This window comes from Panthera onca, chromosome B4, assembly GCF_046562875.1.
Source record: "Panthera onca isolate mPanOnc1 chromosome B4, mPanOnc1 haplotype 2, whole genome shotgun sequence".
NCBI classification, from domain to species: domain Eukaryota; kingdom Metazoa; phylum Chordata; class Mammalia; order Carnivora; family Felidae; genus Panthera; species Panthera onca.
The window spans coordinates 20,835,718-20,856,853 of NC_138345.1; the positions used below are offsets into that span (position 1 = coordinate 20,835,718).

General features: G+C 47.5%; 1 protein-coding gene across 3 annotated transcripts in view; it reads right to left on the minus strand.

Moving 5' to 3' along the window:
- The window catches only part of PIP4K2A (phosphatidylinositol-5-phosphate 4-kinase type 2 alpha), a 186,814-nt gene that overhangs the window by 27,044 nt on the left and 138,634 nt on the right, over window positions 1-21,136 (minus strand). For 2 of the 3 annotated variants that reach the window (XM_060659174.3, XM_078450357.2), the window contains exons 5-6: window positions 10,443-10,589; window positions 4,196-4,234 (exon numbers count right to left, since the gene is read on the minus strand). The exons of the other annotated variant lie outside the window; for it this stretch is intronic. In XM_060659174.3, the coding sequence (XP_060515157.1) occupies window positions 4,196-4,234; window positions 10,443-10,589 (186 nt within the window). The remainder of the gene's footprint in view (window positions 1-4,195; window positions 4,235-10,442; window positions 10,590-21,136) is intronic. 3 annotated transcript variants of the gene reach the window in all.

A 21,136-nucleotide genomic window follows, 5' to 3' on the forward strand; every position in this document is an offset into this window, starting at 1 on the left:
TGGGCAATGAAGACAGTTATGGAGATTCAAATGAAAGGAAAAACTAACAAGCCAGGTTACTAATCAAGCCAAGGCCGTGGGGATTCTTTACGAAAATTATCCTTTGCACCGTGACAATCTTTTTTTTTTTTTTTTTTTTTTTGGAGAATATAGTTACACGGTGAAAGCAGTGAGAAGACTCTTGGCAGATCACGGGATTCCATTCGTGAAAGGCTAAAATGCAGAAAAGAAATATATCTAACGGTGGCTGTTTTGATGACATCAATGGTTTTACTTGCGAAGCCAAAGAATAGCATGTTTTTTGGGAGATGAAAAATATCAACTGCTCATGGAAAGAAAACCTGAAAGTTGAGAGGGCAACAAGGGCAAAGACGTGTTTTAGAACTTGAAAACCCAATGTTTTTAGGAGTTCTGCTCTATTAATACATTTCATTTCTTTTTAGTAGGACAGTTTAGTGACCATTCCCTCGCTGTTGCCAGATTATAAACAAACCGCCGTATCAGAGAGCCCTGATGCCGTCCTGCCAATGCAGGGGTGGGGGCGGGGGGGCATCGCCTCCGCCAATGACAAATTTGAATTACTTTTCTATTCCTTACCTTTAAGGTGTTTCCTCTCGCCCCTGCTCGGTGAGCACTTGTAAACTACAAGGGCAGGCGGGTGGCCTCGTGGAGCTACTCTTTGTGGAAGAAGACTTGTCACGAACCCCACGCCCCGACAGAAGTAGAGGGCACGGAATTCTTCCGCAGGGCAATCGTGTGGACCGCGTTAATGTGTACACGGTGTAAGACACAGGGAGGTCGCCTGTGTTTATATATTAAAAGAAAAACAAAAACGGCGGCAACTTGCCAACATAGTATGAAACCGAACCATTGATGTCGCTACTTTAAGAATTTTAAGATCAAGACTCAGAATGAACTGCTCTAGCACCGTACTTAACTCCGAAACATTGTTTCTGGCAATGCAGTGAATGCTTCATGATTCACGGGATTAACATGAGTTTTTGATGCTATGTCCTTTTAAAACAGGAGACCGAGAGCTGCCAGACATTCAGAGGGTAACAGCACAGTGGTCAGAAGCGTGAGCTCCGGGCTGAGACCCTTGGCTGTATCACACCGTGACTGGGGGACTCTGGACAAGTGACTGAACCTGTCTGCGAACTAACTTCATTTACTCAAAGGAAGTAGTAAGAGCACCAACCTGGTGGTAAGGATGATCCGACCGAATTCATGTAAGATTTACACTCCACCAATGTCAGTTACCGCTATTTGCCTTTCTAAAGCCCAAGACATCAAAACGCACAGTAAAAACACAAACCCCAGGCGAAGGGAAGGTTTCACCTCTGCCACTGATTGTGTGACGCCCCACGGGAACGTAAGTTCATGGGTCTCAAATCGGTCCCGATGTGAGGTGGGGAAGGTCGTTCCCCTCTCTGACTTCTCTAAGCCCATCTCCTAGGGAGATGTTTTGAGGAACAATTCAGAATATGAGAAAAGCATTCTAAGCATTTTAGACGCCTCAGAAAAGCGGGTTTCTGTTAGAAATTCTGTAATTTCACTCTTTTTCACAGACACCTAGACCAGTAAAAGGCGGTGCATTTTTGGTGAAGGGGGCAGTGGGGGTGTGGTGAGGGCCTTGGGCATTCTGGGCAGTGCGTGGTCCTGTAGGCAGAGAGTAGAGGGAGGGATAGGGAACGAAGGGTCTGCTTCTGATGAAATAATACAGCTTCGAGGATGTCAAATATTTGTGGCTTTCCTTCGTAGATGTCCTCGTTTGCGGATTTTGGCTTCAGCAGCAACCACCCCATGGCCTTAACTGTCTTTCTGGGCACTGTTTACTGTCCAAGCAGACCACGCCCTTGGGGAGCAAACCTGAAGACATTAAAATAACAGAGGGCGGGAAGGGTGGGGTCTGCTAGCAATGATCTCAGGGTACTAGGGCGCAAAGGCAAAACAGAGCCACCGACGTGGAGAAGTGGATGCCACCCCAACCACAGTTCCTCCTCAGGGGCTGGCTTCTTGTTACAACGCAGCAAAGTCTGTGTGGCTCTCTAGATGGTCCAGATTATTTTCTCCTAGGAGAAAACCCAGCCATACTAAACCTCTGAGTCTCTCACGGGCTGAAACTTAAATACCCACGTGAGTCTTGATGTAGGTGGAGGTCAGAAATGTCAAAATACACCCACTAGTGCACAGTGAAAATACAAATGGTCGAAGAAGGAGCCACCGTTTCCCTTTCTCTTCCCCGCTCCTTAACCCACTGCTCTCTGCCTTCTGTGGCACCCACTGTCACAGGCAAGGTCACCAGAGATTTCCTTGGTGATAGGCCAATGGATAACTCTCAGTCCTCACCCTACCTGAGCCTGCAGAAGTATCTGATTCCGGGGCAGTTCTCTCTCTCTGGTTTCTGGGCTACAACCAGCGTGCACGTCTCCCAAGACCAGGGGCAAGGTTCACTGGGCATTTCTCACAAGACACTCAGTAAATGTGTCTCTTTGGCCGATCCTTTGCAGGACTCTCGTCCTTAACCCACTCCTTATATCCGATGCTCTTCTGGGCTGGTTCCAGACACACTTCTCATCCTGGGCGGTCTCCTATACTTCCCTGATCATCCTTCCTGGAGGTTTCCAAGCCCCTTTGCTTCCGGCTGAAACCTTCCCTGCCGCCCCTCATGCCAAATGAGCATCTCTGTCATGGGGGAGAGGGGGACTGACATTTCAAACTCCTCCCACTCTGCTCTCCCCCGTTCGTGGGTAGAATCGACACCCTCCCCACCGTCCAAACCAGACAGCCGGGAGTCATCCCGAACCCCGCCCTCCCTCCACACACACTCCCTGGCACTGGTCCCCTGGCAGGGGGGGACCAGCTCATTTAATCTCTGAGCTCTGTGGATGCTTCCTCCTAAACCTCCATAACCTATCCTTGTCCGCCATCCCAGCTCCGGCCACCATTCTGTCCCGGTCATTTCAACAGCCTTTCCAACGGGTGCGGCTTACCTCCCCCTCCAGCTAGGGCGCCCGGTGCGCCCCCTCTGCACCCCTGTACAGGATGCTCCTTCTCACCCCTCCCTCCAGCTAACTCTGACTTGTCCTCAGGTTTGCAAACATCACCTCCCCCAGGAAGCCCCTCCCCCCCAACCCCACCAAACCAGAGTCAGGGGCCACATGTGCCCTATTAAACCGCTTATCACACGAGATGGTCATTTCCTATTTAACGTCTGTGTCGCCTGCTAGATGGGTCTGTGTCGTTCATTATTTTAGTCCCTGAAGCCTGTAGGGATGGTACCCACGAAAGAATTCACAAACACTTCTGAATGAATACAGCAGATCTCCAAAATATGAACCGCAAATCTAGACGGAATGACGCCACTCTAAGATACTAATTTAAAAACAAAACAAAAACAGAAAACCTTGAGCCCAGCTTCCAAACGGTTTGGTCAAAAAAAAAAAAAAAAAAAAAAAGGCATCTCCCAAAGTGACAAGGGGGAATAACAGAGGGTACAGAGGTCCCTTTCATATAAGCCGATGTCGATTTTGGTCAGTTCAGATTGACATGCAGAAAGCCACTTCCCACATTCTTAAACGGATTCAAGTGGAATCTGTCATCTTGCATGATAAACGAGATGGGATTCCAATATTGCCTGCTGTCCAGTGACTCAGGAAAAGGTAAAAAGAGGTAGTCTCTCCATCCCCAATTCTGCAAGTGACACATATTCCAACCCCATCTTAGAGTCGGAAGGGAGTCGGAAGCTCATCCGAGCCAACCTTTCACAGGTCAGGCTGAAGCTCTACCACCCTCATTTTGCAGGTGCGAAGCCAGGGCTCAGGGAGGCACGCGGAAAGCGCTCGAGCTCCCGCCCGCTGGTTCGGGGTAACGTGGGGCCCGGACCCCCGCTGCTGAGCTGTGCCTGCCAGTCTGGATCCTGAGAGACCGGGTTCAAGACCGGGTTGCACGCGAAACGCTTCTTTCATCCACCCTTAAAACCAAGAACTACTCCAGGAGCCAACACAGAGGGAGGGGGGCACCTCATCCGAGGAAGCGAGGGCCGCAGGAGACCCCTCAGTTGGGTGACGCGGTGCCGGTGTGGCGGAAGGGAGCCGGGAGCGTCGCGGCGGAAGGCAAGAGGGAAAGAGGGGGGACAGGGGTGCTGTTCTAGCACGTCGGCAGGACCGCGCCGGGAGTAGGTCAGGGTACTCACCTTTTCCTTGTCGCTAGCTTCTCTAGCCACCGTGGAGCCCTGAAACACAAACACGTCATGAAAACAGGCACCCGGGAGGCATCGGGCTTCGCACGTTTAAAACGCGCGCGTGTGCCAGGGCAGAGCGCAGAACACGTGAGCGCCAACTTCGCCGTGGCGCCTCAGCCCGCGTGGGCTCTGTCCCCTCCCCGATCACGACCCTGCCCCGTGGGTGCTCCCCGCTCCGCAGACCTTCCTGTTGGCTCGTCTCTAATCCTCTCCCTAGCTTGTCACCCGAGCTGTCTTCTCCCTGGTTCTCGTCCCCCCCTCCCCCCACCCACTGGAAATCAGAAAACCTGACAATCACTTGAGTCATCAATCACTCAACGTTGGATCCAAACCACGCTCTGGTTCTTGCCCCGACTGCCAGAAATGGTTGGTCTCAACGGTCTTCAAAGGGGAAGCGGGCCACTAAGTGGCTGCAGGGGCCACGGGGGCACGGAATGCCTCTTTCCCCCACATTACGTCTTCCAGCTATGGGCGCGCCTGGCCCTCTGCCCGTCTTTGTCCGTTTCCGAGAAATGTCTTCCTCGTTACCGTGAGTAACCTGTGTGTACCTCCCGGGCCCCCTCACTCTGGGAATCCCTTCAGACCCACACATTTACCCGCACCCCACTTTGTGCCAGGCACCTGGCCGAGCCCAGAGGTAGAAAGTGGAAGAAAACACAGTTCTTGATCCCAGTAATTCTGCTCGGCTGCACTGGTTCTCCGAGCTCTGTCATCACAACAAGAAGTGTTCATTCTTGGTGTTCCTGAGTGGCCACAGCAGGATCTCACATAGCAATCGATGCCCGGCGTTCCCTGAATCGATGGCTGGCAGCTCAGGCACTGATTAGAAAGTAGCCCGTGGGGGCGCCTGGGTGGCTCAGTCAGTTGAGCGGCCGACTTCGGCTCAGGTCATGATCTCACAGTCTGTGAGTTCGAGCCCTGCGTCGGGCTCTGTGCTGACAGCTCAGAGCCTGGAGCCTGCTTCATATTCTGTGTCTCCCTCTCTCTCTGCCCCAACCCACTCATGTTCTGTCTCTCTCTCAAAAATAAACAAACATTAAAAAAAAATTAAAAAAAAGAAAGTAGCCTGTAATTCACAGATGAGAGACTCAGACTGAGGAGTCTCCTGGTACTGGGGACGGGGCCCAGGCTGGAGTCCCCACCACCCCGGGGCCAATTCTCCACCCCCCTGGTGCTTGGCATTCCTGGGTCCGGTGGATGTGTGAGATCCTGCCGTCAGCCCAGGGGAAATGCTCGGTGTTTCTCGGGGATGCGTCAGGGGAGCACAAAGCCGACCCACGAAATGATGACAAGGTGAGTGGTTCAGAAGGAAAACCTGGGGCCCCTTTCCACAACCACAGCATGTACTCCTCTGCACAAACCCAGCCGCTGCCCCTTGCAATGGCCTGTTTGCCCTTCTTCAGGGATTCTTGAATACAGACCACAAATACCTTCCTTTACACACTGGTTTCTAACAAAGAATGTTCTCAAATTCAAAAAACAACAACAAGACGGGATATTTGCAATATTTGAGCACTGTCTACGCTTACTGGTCAGAGGAAGAAACCGCTTATTCCTCTTTGTATCTTTAGCCAAGTTTCTGGTCGCTGTGTGTGTATTATTCCCCCTGTAACAGAATTTACCCGGCTCTGAGTCTCAGGGAAGCTTCATCTCCATGTAAATGCAAATCATTAGCCGGGAGTGGGGTGGCGGGGGGTGGGGGGGGGGGACCTCACCCAAATTTAAATTAACTTAAAATAAAAAAACAGAAATAGAAAATAAGGTTAAGTCATGGCCAAGAGTGTGAGCCACAAGATGATGCCAGATGTCCAGGTTCCGTCACAACAGAAAGTCCTGGCAACAACAGAATTTATTTATTCTACGAGCTAAGAAGGGAGATGAAATTATGAAGTCAAATTACAACTCTAATATCCAGGCTCTAAGTATAATTTACATCAAGCTATGTTTACTAGGTGCTTGCTTGAATGAGGCACTATCTGAGGCATTTCTGGGGCATAAAAAATAAAAAGGACCAAAAATTTGCCTTTAAGGCACTTACTGGTAGAATGGATAAGTTACAACCAAATTCACTGACCAATTCCCATATGCTACACATTATGCTGGACATAATATATATATATATATATATATATATATATATATATATATATATATATATATATATATAAATATATGTATATATAAATATATATATAATATATATATATATTTATATATATATGAACGGGTCTTTCCTCACCTAGCAAAGGTAGGTAAAATTATCCCCGTTTTACAGATGAAGAAACTGAGGCTCAGGAAAGGTTCAGCAACCCACACACAGCTGACAAGTGATAAAACCAGGACATGTGGCTTCAGAGGTCACTCTGGCTTATTATATGGGGGGAGTCAGGCCAGTGAATGGAGTCCTCCTTCCTCTAAGGAGCACTGCAAAAGCTTCCGGGGAGAGAGGTACAAGGAACCCTGGAGGGTGGCTGGGATCTCCACCAGGGGCAATTCCAGGGAACAAAACTGCCTCAACTAGGAGGCAGAACAGAGGAAGGCTGTACTTGGGAAGCTTATACAGTTTATCTGAACTCCAGAGGGCAGGAGATCAGCCTAAACCACTTTCTCTCCCTTAGACTAGCATTTCTCAAAGTGTGCTGAGCATCCTGGGGTTCCAAGACCCTTTCATGGTCTGCAGAGTCAAAACTATCTTTATAATAACATTGAGACACGTTCTACTTTTTTCACTGTCTTGATATTTGCACGGATATTGAAAAAAATTAATGGGTAAAACTGTGGGCAGCTCAGCATAAATCCAGTGGCATCAGTGGTACTCATCGATATTGTCATAAAATACATACAAAAATATACATGTTACATGTATGTACAAATATGTCCTTGAAGCAATGACGTTAGTAAATCTTGACCGTGGAGTCAATACCTTTTCAGTATTCTTTGTGGGAATATATAGAAAACACTCCCGTTTATCAAGAAGAAATGTTTTAAGGACATTTTTGTGACGGGGGCTGCCCGGGGGGCTCAGTGGGTTAAGCGTCTGACTCTTGACTTCGGCTCGGGTCACAATCCCACTGTCGTGGGACGGAGCACCGCGTCAGGTTCTGCGCTGACAACACGGAGCCCGCTTGGGATTCTATCTCTTCCCCTCTCTCGGTTCTTCCGCTGCTGCTCACGCGTGCACGTGTGCTCTCTCTCAAAATAAAGAAACGTTAAAAAAAGAACATTTTTGTGGTGGTTTGAGTTATGGGCTCAACTAGCCACTTTTTTCCATCACAACATTTTTGCTTGGAAGATCAAGTGGCAATGTCTTTACTCCGATCTGGGCATTTGGTAGGTATTTGCTCAAAGAAGAACAAAGCTGCGGGGCTCCGCTTTGTGCGGGGGGGGGGGGGGGGGAATTCCTGCTGGCACATCACAGAAAACAGTTCCCAGGGCTTGCTGCCAACGGTAAAATTTGAGCTTTTGAGTGGAAAGAAGAGTTTGAAGAAACTTTTATCCATCACTGTGAGTATGACAGCTTCTCCATACTGATGAGACTTGTGGTGATATTAATGTGACTTTTAAGTTTATTTATTTATTTTGGGAAAGAGAGAGAGTGAGCGTGAGAGCATGTGTGGCACATGAGCAGGGAAGGGACAGTGAGAGAGTGAGAGAGTGAGAGAGTGAGAGAGTGAGAGAGTGAGAGAGAGAGAGAGAGAGAGAGAGAGAGAGAGAGAACCTTAAGCTGTGCTGTCATCTCGGAGCCTAATGGGGGGCGGGATCCCAAGAACTGTGAGATCATGACCTGAGCCAAAATCAAGAGTCAGAGCTTAACCAACTGAGCCAGCCAGGTGCCCCATGACTCCCTGACTCTGTATAATGAAATGTGTCAATATTTGGAAGAGCACGAAACTCAGTGAACCATCTGTTCCAAATGACCAAAGCATGATGTCTTCGGACCGCTATGTGTAAATGCACCTGTAGATTATGCAGAAATAAGTACAGAAAGCTCACTGATGTGATTTCAGATTCCACATTGTAACTGAGCTTTAAGAAATTACTACTTGTCGAGTTTTGGTGTAATATCAAAGAAGAGTCTGCAAATTTCTGAGAAAGTTCTTAAAACACCCACCCTCCCGTTTTCCAACCACGTATCTTTGTAAGGTCGGACGTTCTTCATACACTTCAATCAAGTAACATCGTTAGCAGGCTGACAGCACAACCTGCTATGATATTCCAATTGTCTCAGATTAAGTCAGATATTGAGGAGATTTGCAAAAAATGTTAAAAAAAAAAAAAAAAGGCCATCTGTCTCACTAAATTTTTTGATTTGTAAGATCCAGCTATTTTTCATAAAAACATGCTAACATGTAATAATAGTCTTTTATTTTAAATGAAGCAAGCATTAAAAAATCTCTTATTTCAGGGGTGCCTGGGGAGCTCAGTTTGTTAAGCATCAGACTCTCGATTTCAGCTCAGGTCATGATCTCATGATTTCTGGTCTGGGTCTGGCATTGGGCTTTATGCTGACGGTATGGAGCTGGCTCGGGATTCTCTCTCTGTCTCTCAAAATAAATAAACCTAAAGAAAAATTTTATTTTAATTTCTAACATTAAATAGCAGTAGATATAACCTATACAAGCAAAAGCTTTTTGGGGTCCTCTTTTTTACAAATTGTAATTTCAATATAACCAGCATACAATGTGATATTAGTTTCAGATGTACAACACAGTGACCTAACACTTCTATATACATTACTCAGTGCTCATCGTGGTAACTGTACTTTTAATCCCTTTTACCTCTTTCACCCATCCCTCACCCACCTCCCCTCTGGTAACCATTAGTTTGCTCTTTTTGGTTAAGACTTTTTTTTTTTTTTTTTTGGTCCCTCTTTGTTTGTTTCTTAAATTCCATGAGCGAAATCGTATGGTATTTGTCTTTCTCTGACTTCTTTCGCTTCCCATTATACCTTCTAAATCCATCCATGCTGTCGTAAATGGCAAGATTTCATTCTTTTTTTTATGGCTGAGTAATATTCCAGTGTGTGTGTGTGTGTGTGTGTGTGTGTGTGTGTGTGTGTGTGTGTGTGTATACCCCACATCTTTATCCATTCACCTCCATATCTTGTCTATGGTAAATAACGCTACAAGAAACACAGGGTGCACGTATCTTTTCTAATTAGTGTTTTGTATCCTTTGGGTAAATACCCAGTGCAATTACTGGATCATGTGGCAATTCTATTTTAATTTTTTGAGGAAGTTCCATAGGGGCTGTATTAGGGGTCCTCTTTTAAGAACGAAGCGGTCTGAGATTTAAAAAAAAAAAAAAAAAAAAATTTGCGATCTCCTGGTAAAGGCCAAAGGGTGGCAAGCTTTTTCTAAAAAGGGTCAGCTGGCAACTGTTTTAGGTTTTGGGGTCCAAAACAGTTGCTGTGGTACAAGGTAATTCTGTTGCTGTAATACAAAAACAACCACCCGTGGTACAGAAACACTGGCCGTGGCAGCGTTCCAATAAAACTTTATTTACAAAAGTGGCCAAGTCAGATTTGCCACGCAGGCAGGTCGCAGCTTGCCAGCTCCTAACCTGGACGTTCTCCCCCTAGGTCAGCGATCCAAGAATCGGTTCACCCCACTCCACTCAGAATTCCAGTGGTGTGCCTGTCCCTCAAGGTCTCTGAAACAGCCGGCCTCAGGCCCTGCGCCCTCTGCTGGGAATGCCGTTCTCTCAGCTCATGCCCTCCTCCCCCGGGTCGGCTTCCGAGTCGTCTCAGTGAAAACCTTCCCTGACACCCTGTGTAAGCTGTATCCCTTCCCCATTCTTCCCCTTCTTTACCTCTGTCCATCGCACTTAGCCCTTCTTAACATGCTGTGGGATTTACTCACTGCTTTTACTTTGTCCATCTTTACCCACCACGATATCAGCTCCTTTGAGTACGGACAGCATTGGTCTGTTCTGTCCATCACACCGTTCCCAGCGCCAAAGCCGTGCCTGGCACCTCGCTGGTGTCCAACAAATAACTTGTTGAAAAAAATCAGATGTGCTACTTCCCAACGTGCAACGGTCTCCTGGGAAAGCCCACAAGTGATTCTTGTTTAACTCGAAGGACAGCACTGTTAGGCTAACTGCCTGGTGGCGTTAAGCTCCGAGCAGCAAATAAGCATGTGGCGGGATCAATTACAACATTTGGTCAATTACTTAATAAAAATTCACACAGTCTTACCTTTAAGTCGTATTTCCTATATACAGATAAACGGTGGCTGAACACATTTCTTGTAACAATCACGTATATTTCCACTCCATCCACATTAAGCCGGTACATGCCCAAGAACTGAGGAAGAAGGGTGATCCCATGACATTCTACTATATACTGCATAGGAGAGAGAGAGACAGAAACAAAGTATGTGCTCAAAAGGTGCTCATTCAGATGTGAACCGTAACTCTTCAGCCTACGGTGGGCGGACAAAGTGAAACCCTCCAACCGTTAAGGTCCTAGTTACAGAAAATGACCACGTTTATACCGCCTGACACAGGATCCGTGTTCACCACATTTACACAGATAAGAGAATTCAACTTTTATCTCCAAAGAGGTATTTTTTCCTAACATTCCAAACCAATTTGTACAGTCAAATCTTGGACATAATAGTGTTAGACCAGAGGGCAAGTGACTGGCCTATTTGCTAATGCCTCTAGAGAGAAATCACACCCTCCCTAAGGCCTCTGCCTTCCTCCCCAGAAGCCCAGGTGATGATTTCATGAGGTTGAGGGAGAGTCACTTGGCCACCAAGATCAGCTCTTTTAACGGTGTTATTAAAGTACAGCGTTGAAGCTGTGATTAAAGAGGAAGCTGTGGAGAGAGCTCAGTGTGGGAAGCTGGGACAGCTGGCTCTAGTCTTAGTTTTTGTTTCTTACCCACCACTCTGATGTCTCGGGCTAGGCGGCCCGCCAGAGCAGTGCATGAAGGGAAGGTGCCACGCCAGAGAGCTTGATCCTGCTCTATAGCCAGGTCAGATGGAGATTCTCTGGCCTGTTGTTGGATTTCATCAAGGCCACTGGCCAAGTGCCAGCTTTGACGCCATTTCTGATTAAAGTTGCAAAAACACAACAGGAGTCGAGAAGTATTGGTGACTGTCCTCTAAAGGGCCACAAGATGGAGACACTTCTCCTTGAAAGCAGATCTTTATAAAATGGGTCCCACTGCACTTTTTTTTTTTTTTTTTAATTTATTTTTGAGACAGAGAGAGACAGAGCATGAACGGGGGAGGGTCAGAGAGAGGGAGACACAGAATCTGAAACAGGCTCCAGGCTCTGAGCTGCCAGCACAGAGCCTGATGCGGGGCTCGAACCCACGGACCGCGAGATCACGACCTGAGCCGAAGTCGGCCGCCCAACCGACTGAGCCACCCAGGCGTCCCCCACTGCACTTTTCAAAGGAAAGTTAGGTTTTTCCTCCCTTTAAAATGAAGGGAGAAAGAATATTGCAAAAAAAGCTCTTTTAGGTCCTTGACATGTATGTCAAATCTCTAGGACGTGAACAGCACGAATAGTAAGATTCCAAAATTGTAAAAATTGTTAAGATCACACACGTTGTGCGTATTTACAGGGAGGAGCCTGGAAGAATGGTCACCACGTATTAATGGTGGAATTTTGGGTAATTTTGCTTTCTTCCCTTTTTTTTAAAAAAAAATTATATCGTTTGAATTTTTTCATTTTACAATGGGCATTGTATAACAACAAAATGCCCTTTCAAACATTTTAGTGGTAAGCACTGTCAATAATCAACTCCGATAATATTTAACCATCTTAAGAGAAAAAAAAAGGACCTTTATTTTTATCATTAAAGATGGACAGCATCAGAAAATGAGTTTGACTTGTGCCACCCAGAGTTGTGGCAGGTTTTAAAGATGCTCTTGCCTTTGTTTGTTTGTTTTTTTACCATACTGACCCTAACCGAGCCACACATTTTAATTTGATACATTTTTCTGAGTAGAATGTCACTTCAATTTGTTCCTAATTTGAAGTCAGATCAGTGGAACTTTTTCTATTTGTCTCCTTTCAAAAAATAGTAAACTGGGGCGCCCGGGTGGCTCAGTCGGTTAAGCGTCTGACTTCGGCTCAAGTCTTGATCTCACAGTTCGTGAGTTCGAGCCCCACGTCGGGCTCTGTGCTGACAGCTCAGAGCCTGGAGCCTCCTTCGGATGCTGTGTCGCCCTCTCTCTCTGTCCCTCCCCCCGCTTGCACTCTGTCTCTCTGCCTCTCTCTCTCTCTCTCCCTCTCTCTCTCTCTCTAAAATAAACATTTAAAAAACCCCAGCAAATTAACTTGAGTTTTGTGGATACCAAACAGGGGGTAAAGAGCCATTGGTTGAAAATAAAACCTCTTACCTCTGATTGAAAGAAATAAAAAGGGCTGCTGTCCCTCCCCTCTGAAGAATGACCTTGGGTGGAGCCTTAAAAACCTGGAGACTAAGGGAGTCTACCTTGTGTGAACGTGGTAGAAAGACCATGGGTGTGGGAGCTGGAAAGAATGTACGTGCCTCCTGGTGTCTCCGTTTAGCAGCTGTGGGATCTTGGGCAAGCTATTAAATCACTTTTCATTTTAGTTTCACTTTCTGGGAAACGAGCACCGTAATTCCTACCATGAAGGAGGGTCACTGTCAAGATTAGAGATGAAAGTATTTCGACACACGTCACACGATGCCTTGTGCTGCCCTACATTCTTCCCCCTCCTGCAGGCGACAGCGGTAATAGTAACAATTCTTCTCATTTAAAACTCTCATAAGAGACTTCACCGTTGCACCTGTCGGCTTTGTCCGCCAAACTCACTGGCAGGCATTGGACTGGCGTCTACTCTGAGACAGGCTCTGCGTCGCTCTTTTGGAGGCCCCGGGGGGCATGTCCCCAGCCCTGGGGGTGGGGGGTGCACACCAGTTTCAGTCTGGCTGCTCAACCCCTCTTTGTGCTCGGCTTATTCTCGTCCTGGCCCATCTTTTACAAGTCTTGCCAGTAAATGAAGTCTTTTTAATCAAAATCTCTGTGTAACGGGGCACCTGGGTGGCTCAGTCGGTTAAGCGTCCGACTTCGGCTCAGGTCATGGTCTCGCGGTTCGTGAGTTCGAGCCCCACGTGGGGGGGCTCTGTGCTGTCAGCTCAGAGCCTGGAGGCTGCTTTGGATTCTGTGTCTCCCTCTCTCTTGCCCTTCCCCTGCTCATGCTCTGTCACTCTCAGAAATAAATAAACATTAAAAAAATATCTTTGGGGGGCGCCTGGGTGGCTTAGTTGGTTAAGCGTCCAACTTCGGTTTGGGTCATGATCTCACGGCTCGTGAGTTCGAGCCCCGCATCAGGCTCTGTGCTGACGGCTCGGAGCCTGGAGCCTGCTTCGGATTCTGTGTCTCCCTCTCTCTCTGCCCCTTTCCTGCTCACACGGTCTCTCTCTCTTAAAAACAAATAAACATTAAAAAATTTTTTTAAAAATATTTAAAAAAAAATCCGTGTAAACCCACAGAGCACCATGGAACAGAGTGGATACTATTATTCAGGTTATGAACATGATAAAGAAACTCTGAATACTGTACAGGAAATCATCAAGGTTCCCCGTCCCCCTCCCCGCCCCATGCAGATGACATCCTACAACTCCTCCACCTTTACGGTTACATAAATTACTGCATACAAAAATCAGATCAGTTTGATCTGCATCTCCCAGCTTCTACACGCACTTGCGCTCAAAAGCACGTTCATCTGAGGCTCTCTGACACACACCTGGAATAGACACAGAACCACATCCCACATTCAAGCCTCTCGTATTAGATTCCAGGATCGACAGGGCAACAGTCGGTGACAAAGGTTTAGGAAGCACTTATGGGTCAAAACTTGGCAGGAGATAAACTCTACCCACTAGCTGCATTTCCGGGGAGAGATTACACGGTTTCCTTACGGGAGAGGGACGTCCGGCCGGCTCCGTGAACGCGGGGGCCGGGGGACCGCCGCTCTGGCAGGCAGGTCGCTACGCGCGGGAGCCAGCGCGAAGGGGCCTGAACGTTCATCGGCTCGGGTTTTCACCAGCTGACCCAGGAAATGCTGCACACCAAGGGCAACACCAGTGGTCGCGTGTGCAAACCACGCACACGAACTACCGGGGTAATCCCACATCCGGAGACTGTCAATTCTCGGCCGGAGCTGTAGCTGGGCCCTTTGCACGACTCCGCGCGTCCCGTCCGGTTCCACATTCACTAGCTGTATACCCTCTGGGGAATCACTCAACCTCTCTGTGCCTCTGCATTTAGAGCAGAGGGGTGACAACAGTACTGAGGGCACAGGGTCTTTGTGAAGAATGTGAAGGGCTGAGAAATGGATTTTATTTCATTTATTTAAAAATTTTAAATGTTTATTATATTTTTGAGTGAGAGAGAGAGAGAGAGAGAGGGGGAGAGGGAGAGGGAGGGAGAACAAATGGGGGAGGGGCCGAGAGGGGGGCGGGGGACAGAGGATCCATAGCGGGCTCTGTGCTGACCGCAGGGAACCTGATGGGAACCTGATGGGGGCTTGAACTCTCCAACTGCATGATCATATTCTGAGCTGAAGTCAGAAGCTTACCTGACTGAGCCACCCAGGCGCCTCTGGATTTTATTTTAAATACGTGACGGGGACTCCCAATTTCAATGAATCTTCACAGAACAAAGGCTTTCTAAAAATGAATAGTTTTGCATATGTATGTGTGTATGTATTTGTTTATAAAGTTAGGCGATATTTTTGTAAATATAAAATCAACACTAACAAATTGTATTTCTCTCTCATGTTGCTTTTAGGATCAGAGGCCTGAGCCCTTTCCCTTCAAGAACTTAAACACCATTGACGAATTTACACCACAACGTGGACAAAAATGCTTCAAAAATGATAAGAAAGGCGTGCACTGGGGGCACTATAGTATTGTGCGTTTCTTTAATAACCAATTCTCTTTTTTTTAAATAGTTAAAAACACCCCCGGCATCTGCTAGGTATTAATTTCTTTTTAACACTGTTGACTCAATCACAAGATAATCTAAGGAAACCTTTGCTCCCTCCCTCCCACAGGCTTAATTTCCAAATGACAAGAATGGAGAAATAACAACTTAATTCTGAGGATGACTCCTTAAGAAAAATATAAGTATTTCTTTCACGTTCAGCCACCGTCTGGCTTGTGACCACAAGGGGGGCCGTCCCCGGGCACACGGGTGTTCCCTACCTGCTCTGTTGCAACCTCGATCTACAGACTCAGAAACTGCGGTACCTGCCGTAGCCAGGTGGACTCCTTTCTAGAAGTCGGAAGGGTCTGCAACCTGTGTCCTCTGCTACTCAAGGTCCCGAGGGAGATGGGGCCACCTAATCATCCACGTGTGGCTCAGAAAGCAGGAGCGCGCATCAGCCGGCAGAGGGGATTCTTCCCCGAGAGCGAGGGCCGAACGTACACCATCCCTCCAGGGTCTCTCAAATATGGCATTTTTCGGAGACATTCCTATCTGGGGCATGACGGCGGCTGCTCTGGGTCACCTGCAGCCTAGCTCTTCTCTCGCGTCAGAGAAGCTCGGTCTGGCGCCCGCACTGGTGGCTTTCAAATGCGTGCAACTCTGCAGTGACCCTGAGTTTTCATCTGAATAGGCACTGAACACGTCCTCTCCAAGTTTAAACAAGTGAACTCAATTGCCATCAATTCTTACTATGCTTTCTATATGGAGCTAAGACAATGACAGTTATTCTTGGGCTCAGCGTCTATATTCTCAGTGTTACACTTCCTGCATTACCTACGTTTGCATTTTAAAATGTTGTTTTTATTAAGTATTTTTCACGCTTGTATTTTCATGGCTGGATACCTCCTGTTACCTGTTATTTATCAGAGTGGCTTCCGTTTTTTTTCAAGAGGACTCTCAGAAACTTACATTTGCTGGCAATGTTTTTGTCTGCAACTGTGTTTTCAACACTAACAGTTTTTACTTTTTTATGTCTTCTTTGCAAAAAACATGCTTGTTGGGGAGCTTCTGAGTGTCTCAGTTGGTTAAGCGTCAGACTCTTGACTTCGGCTCAGGTCCTGATCCCGTAGTTCATGAGTTCCAGCCCCGCATCGGGCTCCACACTGACAGTCGGGAGCCTGCTTGGGTTCCCTCTCTCCCTCTCTCTCTGCCCCTCCCCAACCTGCACTTTCTCTCCCTCAAAATAAATAAACATTTAAAAAAAAAAAAATGTACTTGTTGGAGGGGCGCCTGGGTAGCTCAGTCGGCAAAGTGTCCAACTTCGGCTCAGGTGGTGATCTCCCAGTTTGTGGGTCTGAGCCCTGTGTCGGGCTCTGTGCTGACAGCTCAGAGCCTGGAGCCTGCTTCAGATTCTGTCTCCCTCTCTCTCTGCCCCTCCCCAACTCGCACTGTGTGTGTTGTGTCTCTCTCTCTCAAAACTAAACAAACATTAACAAAAATTCATAAAGGATTCCATGGGGTAACCAGTAAAACTAAATTTTATCTCTTCATCATTCTTCCTTAGAACTTTTTCCTCTATAGCTACGGGTTTGCTAGAACTGTAACACAATGATAAATTAACACGGTGAAATCAGAAATCTTAAATCCTATAAAGCCAAACAACCACAACAAGGTCTCCGTCTCCTTTGCTCTTAGGCACTCAACAAGAATAGCAAGTGTTATGAATCCCCAATTTGTTGTTCCTCTTGTGCAAAATGAAACGCCATGAAAAGACCCACAGCCGACTGAAGGTTTCAGCCGAGAAGGTTCTAAGTGATGTCCCGCGACAGATCGATATTTATAGCTCTGCATGCAAGTGCGAACCTGGGCTCTTGGCTTTGGAAATTGCTGTTATTATCATGTTTCACTCACTCTTCTAGGGGCTTGGAGTGACAATTTAATATAGCATCAAATTAATACTTCAACGTAAAGTCTCGTTTCATTTAATGTTTCTGAAAGGGTAAATTACCTGTAATCCTTATTGTGCCTCTGGCTATGTTTATAGATCGCTGCGCCAACAAGAAAGAAAGAAAAGAAAGAAAGAGGGGCGCCTCGGGGGCTCAGTCGGTCGAGGGTCTGACTTCGGCTCAGGTCATGATCTCACCGTTTGTGAGTCTGAGCTCCACGTCGGGCTCCGCACTGGCAGCGTGGAGCCTGCTTAGGGTCCTCTCTCTCCCTCCCCCACCCCCTGCCATTCATGCTATGTCTGTCTCTCTCTAAATAAACTCAAATAAGTGCTTAGGGCATTTTTTCCTGGCTACAATGAAAATGCAGAATGGCCATTCCAGCCTCATCCTAAGGAGATCTGAGACCTTAAGGCCCCTCCAGAACCACACCCGACGGAAGGCTGAGCTGGTCAAAGAAGGCAGGTTCCAGAACCATCCTTCTGCCCTCCAAACAGCCAGGAGCTGGGCCCCCAGAGGCCCGTGCCTAGGACTGGGAGGTCAAATGTTTCAGCAGGGGTACCTGGGAGCCAGGCCAGGAGGAGGAACTGGGGCCAGAGAAGTTGTGTAGCAGGAAAGGCAGGGCGCTATGAGGTGTAGATCCTGACAGAAACATGCTGTGCTCCCCGTTCACCTTCTTCGGCACAGAGAAAGCTCTCTGGACAGCACCTTGCCTAAAGTAAAGCTCGGGGACCCTCTGGAGATTAAGCAAGGAGCTCACCAGGACCACCACAGACGAGAAGGCAAGTGTGGCCGCCCCTGGGGAAGGCCTTCCCACCCAGCTGTGGAGCGCAGTCCGCGGCCTTGTCGGCAGGCTCCTTCTGCGCCTGCCTCCCTGTCACTCTGGCCCGACGCAGGAGCTTCTCGGGGGGAGGGCTCAAGAGCACCGCACCAGTCGGCCACAGCTTCACCGGCCTGCATGGCGGTCTGACTCCCCGTCTGCCCAATCCTGCCCCTCCCCCCTACCCTACCTTACCTAGGTATGACCCCTAGTCTACATCTTGACCCCAGACTGTGTGGGCTTCTGCTTGAGAAGGTTGCTCTGAGGCTTTTATCTTGACTTATTTATTTTTAAAAATTTTTAATGTTTATTTATTTTTGAGAGAGAGAGCGCGAGCGAGCACGAGCGGGGGAGGGGCAGAGAGAAACAACGAATTCAGGTTCCCAGAAATTACAAAGGTTGGGACTATCAGAAACAGAATTCGAACAGCTCTGCAGAAAACATTTAAAAGACAGAAGATGGGGCCGCTTGGGCGGCTCGGTTGGTTACACGTCTGACTCTTGATCTCAGCTCAGGTCTTGATCTCAGGGTCGTGAGTTCAAGACCCGCACTGGGCTTCATGCTGGGTGTGAAGGCTACTTAAAAAAGAAATAAATTTTTTAAAAGCTAAAAAAACTAAAAATAAAGAATGCCATTTCAGACATGGGCATATTACAAGCAACTATCAGGAATGAACTGGCAGATATTTAAAAATGGAACTTCTGGAAGGAAAACAGAATTATAGAAACAAAAAGCATTGGATAGGTGAGACGGGGGAACAGGACAGTATAGCTGGAACGGGTACAGCTGAGGAATTTCCCCGGAATCTCACGAGCAGAGATGTTTGCAGGTGGAAAATGGCAAAGAGAAGTGATGAGCCGTGGAGACCAGAATGAGAACGTTCTAGCTGTTAGAGAGGCAAGAGGAGAAAAGATGATGTATAAAGAGAAAAGGTCGGCGGAATTTCCAGAAACTGGAGAAGATCTGCTGCAGGAGGCAGGTGCCGTGAGTGGGTTGGGCAACTCCCTGGAAACCCGAGGCCCAATGTGTAGGATGCCAGGAGCTGGGAACCGGGAGCCGGGAGGCAAGGGCTCTGAGCACCCCACTCATTAGCAAGCAGCAACTCCCCACCTGCAAAGTGGAGCTGGGGTGGGGGGACTCCCTCGGGACCCCAGAGATGGCAAAGGCCTTTCCTGATGTTTCTGGCTGTTTCTAAGACCAAGAAATGCGTCTGCCGCTTCTGAGGGCAGAGGCCCTGCTGGGAGCTCAGAGCTCCCCGGTACCTCCTGGACTTACAGCTTTAAGTGTCCTTTTCAAATTTTAACAGACCTCTTCTCCAGACAGGGAACCAAAAACCCAAGGGCAGACTCGGGAGTGTTTCCCCAGTTCTAGAAAGGAGATACTGCCCTGCCGCCTAAGAAGCTTCGTCAGCATCACCTGGGAGCGCGTTAGAGACGCAGCATCTCAGGCCACCCCAGACCCAAGGGGTCAGAATCTGCGTTTGTGTGGGAGGCTCGAGTGCTGCGTCTAGAATCAAAGTCTGAGAAGCAATGATGTGGTCTGTAACTGTTTCTCCTGTGCCAACACTGGTTGTTTTAACGGCTGGCTTTTATGGTGCCTGTTTTCTGGGTTTTCCTCTACCCGTGGCTCACTCTTCGAATGATAACGCCGACACCACTGTCCTTCGTGGGAAGGTAAAAAGATATGCTTCAGAGAGGGTCCAAAAAAAGTCCAGCAGTCAGTCTAAATCCTCTGCTGAGATGTCAAGTACTCGCATAACATCCAGATTCAGCTCAAGTTACTGACTGTTTCCCAAGTGACAAGGATAAAAAGGGATTTGGGGGGGGTTACTTTACCAATTCTTTCAGTTGATCATTTCAGTCATTTGAAATAAAAAAAGAAGCGCTTTTAAACCCTGAATTGCAAAAACTTAGAAGATATTCTTAGGCATTTCTGGATCATTTATACTAACTTGTTCCCTCTCCTGAAACTTCTAAAATTTTACTGACACTGACTCTGAATTTCAGTTAACGCTGAAGGACAGAAGACCAAAACTCCCAGTGAATTCAAGCCTGCGGGAAAAAAAAGAATCACTCACTTAAAGAGGAAGTAAGACATTCAAGTAGGTTCTTGACCATTTTTTTTTTCCCCTTTTGGAATGCTCTCTGACACGGTTGGGACAATCAGCTGATAATCGTCACTTACAAGACCCAAGTTTACTCTAGCCTGACAAAATCTGAAGATGGCGTTGACACCAAAACATTAGGTTATTTTCCCAAATAAAACAAAGAGAAAACCAAATAAAGTAAAAGAGACTTGTAAGTGTTTCCTTTGCTAAATAGAAATTTCCCGCTGGTCTGAGAGACGACGCTGAGTAGAAATTAGGGTAGGATTTCGGCTGCATGTCAAGACTAAAAGCAAGATGCCAGGACTTGGGAAAAATTCGAACTCCTTGTGGTTTGAATCCTCCTAATTCTGCAACGGGACCACACGGTATCAGAAACCAGGCCCCCCAGTGGATCGAAAGAGTTCACGGGTTTCAACACCGGGAGGGAGTAGAACAGTATTTATCTTAGTCATTTGTTTAGCACGGACCATACACCAACCTGAGCAGGTTGTAAAAATCAATTCGCCTAATTAGCACAAAACCTAAGAGGTTGGTGCTTGATGAAGGAGGTTCTGTGATCCAAATTTTATAGGCAGAGAAGCAGCATGGAAAGGTTAGGTAACTTGCCCCAGGTCGCGTAGCTGATCACAGGCAAAAGTGAGCACACAGCTCCGTGGTCCGAGGCTTGAACCCTCTCCCACACCGCATGGCCGGGGAGGTAGGCTCGTCAGAAGCTTAATCCCAGGAAAAATTTATTTAAACATCTAGCGATGTTCCACTTCTCCAGACACTGGCCTGGTCTCTGACCTTCCGGACCATAGCTGCAGCTCTGGGGAGATTTCATCAAAACAGAAAACAACGAAGGAAAAGAGAAGGGAAAAGAGAAGTCAAAGGGCCACGCCATGACCACAGCTATCGGCAAATCCATCCGTTTATTCCACAGGAGACACCCTCTCGGATGGCCGGTCCCGTCCGTCGACAGGTAATGTGAACGAGTCTCATTGCTTGTCTACTAGCCCAGGTGGTTCAGAAGCACAGCACATTAGAAGGTAAAAGCGGCGAAAAGCAACACGAAATGGAAGAATTGACAGTTGCCGCTAAAGCAAGAGACAGAAATTTATGACT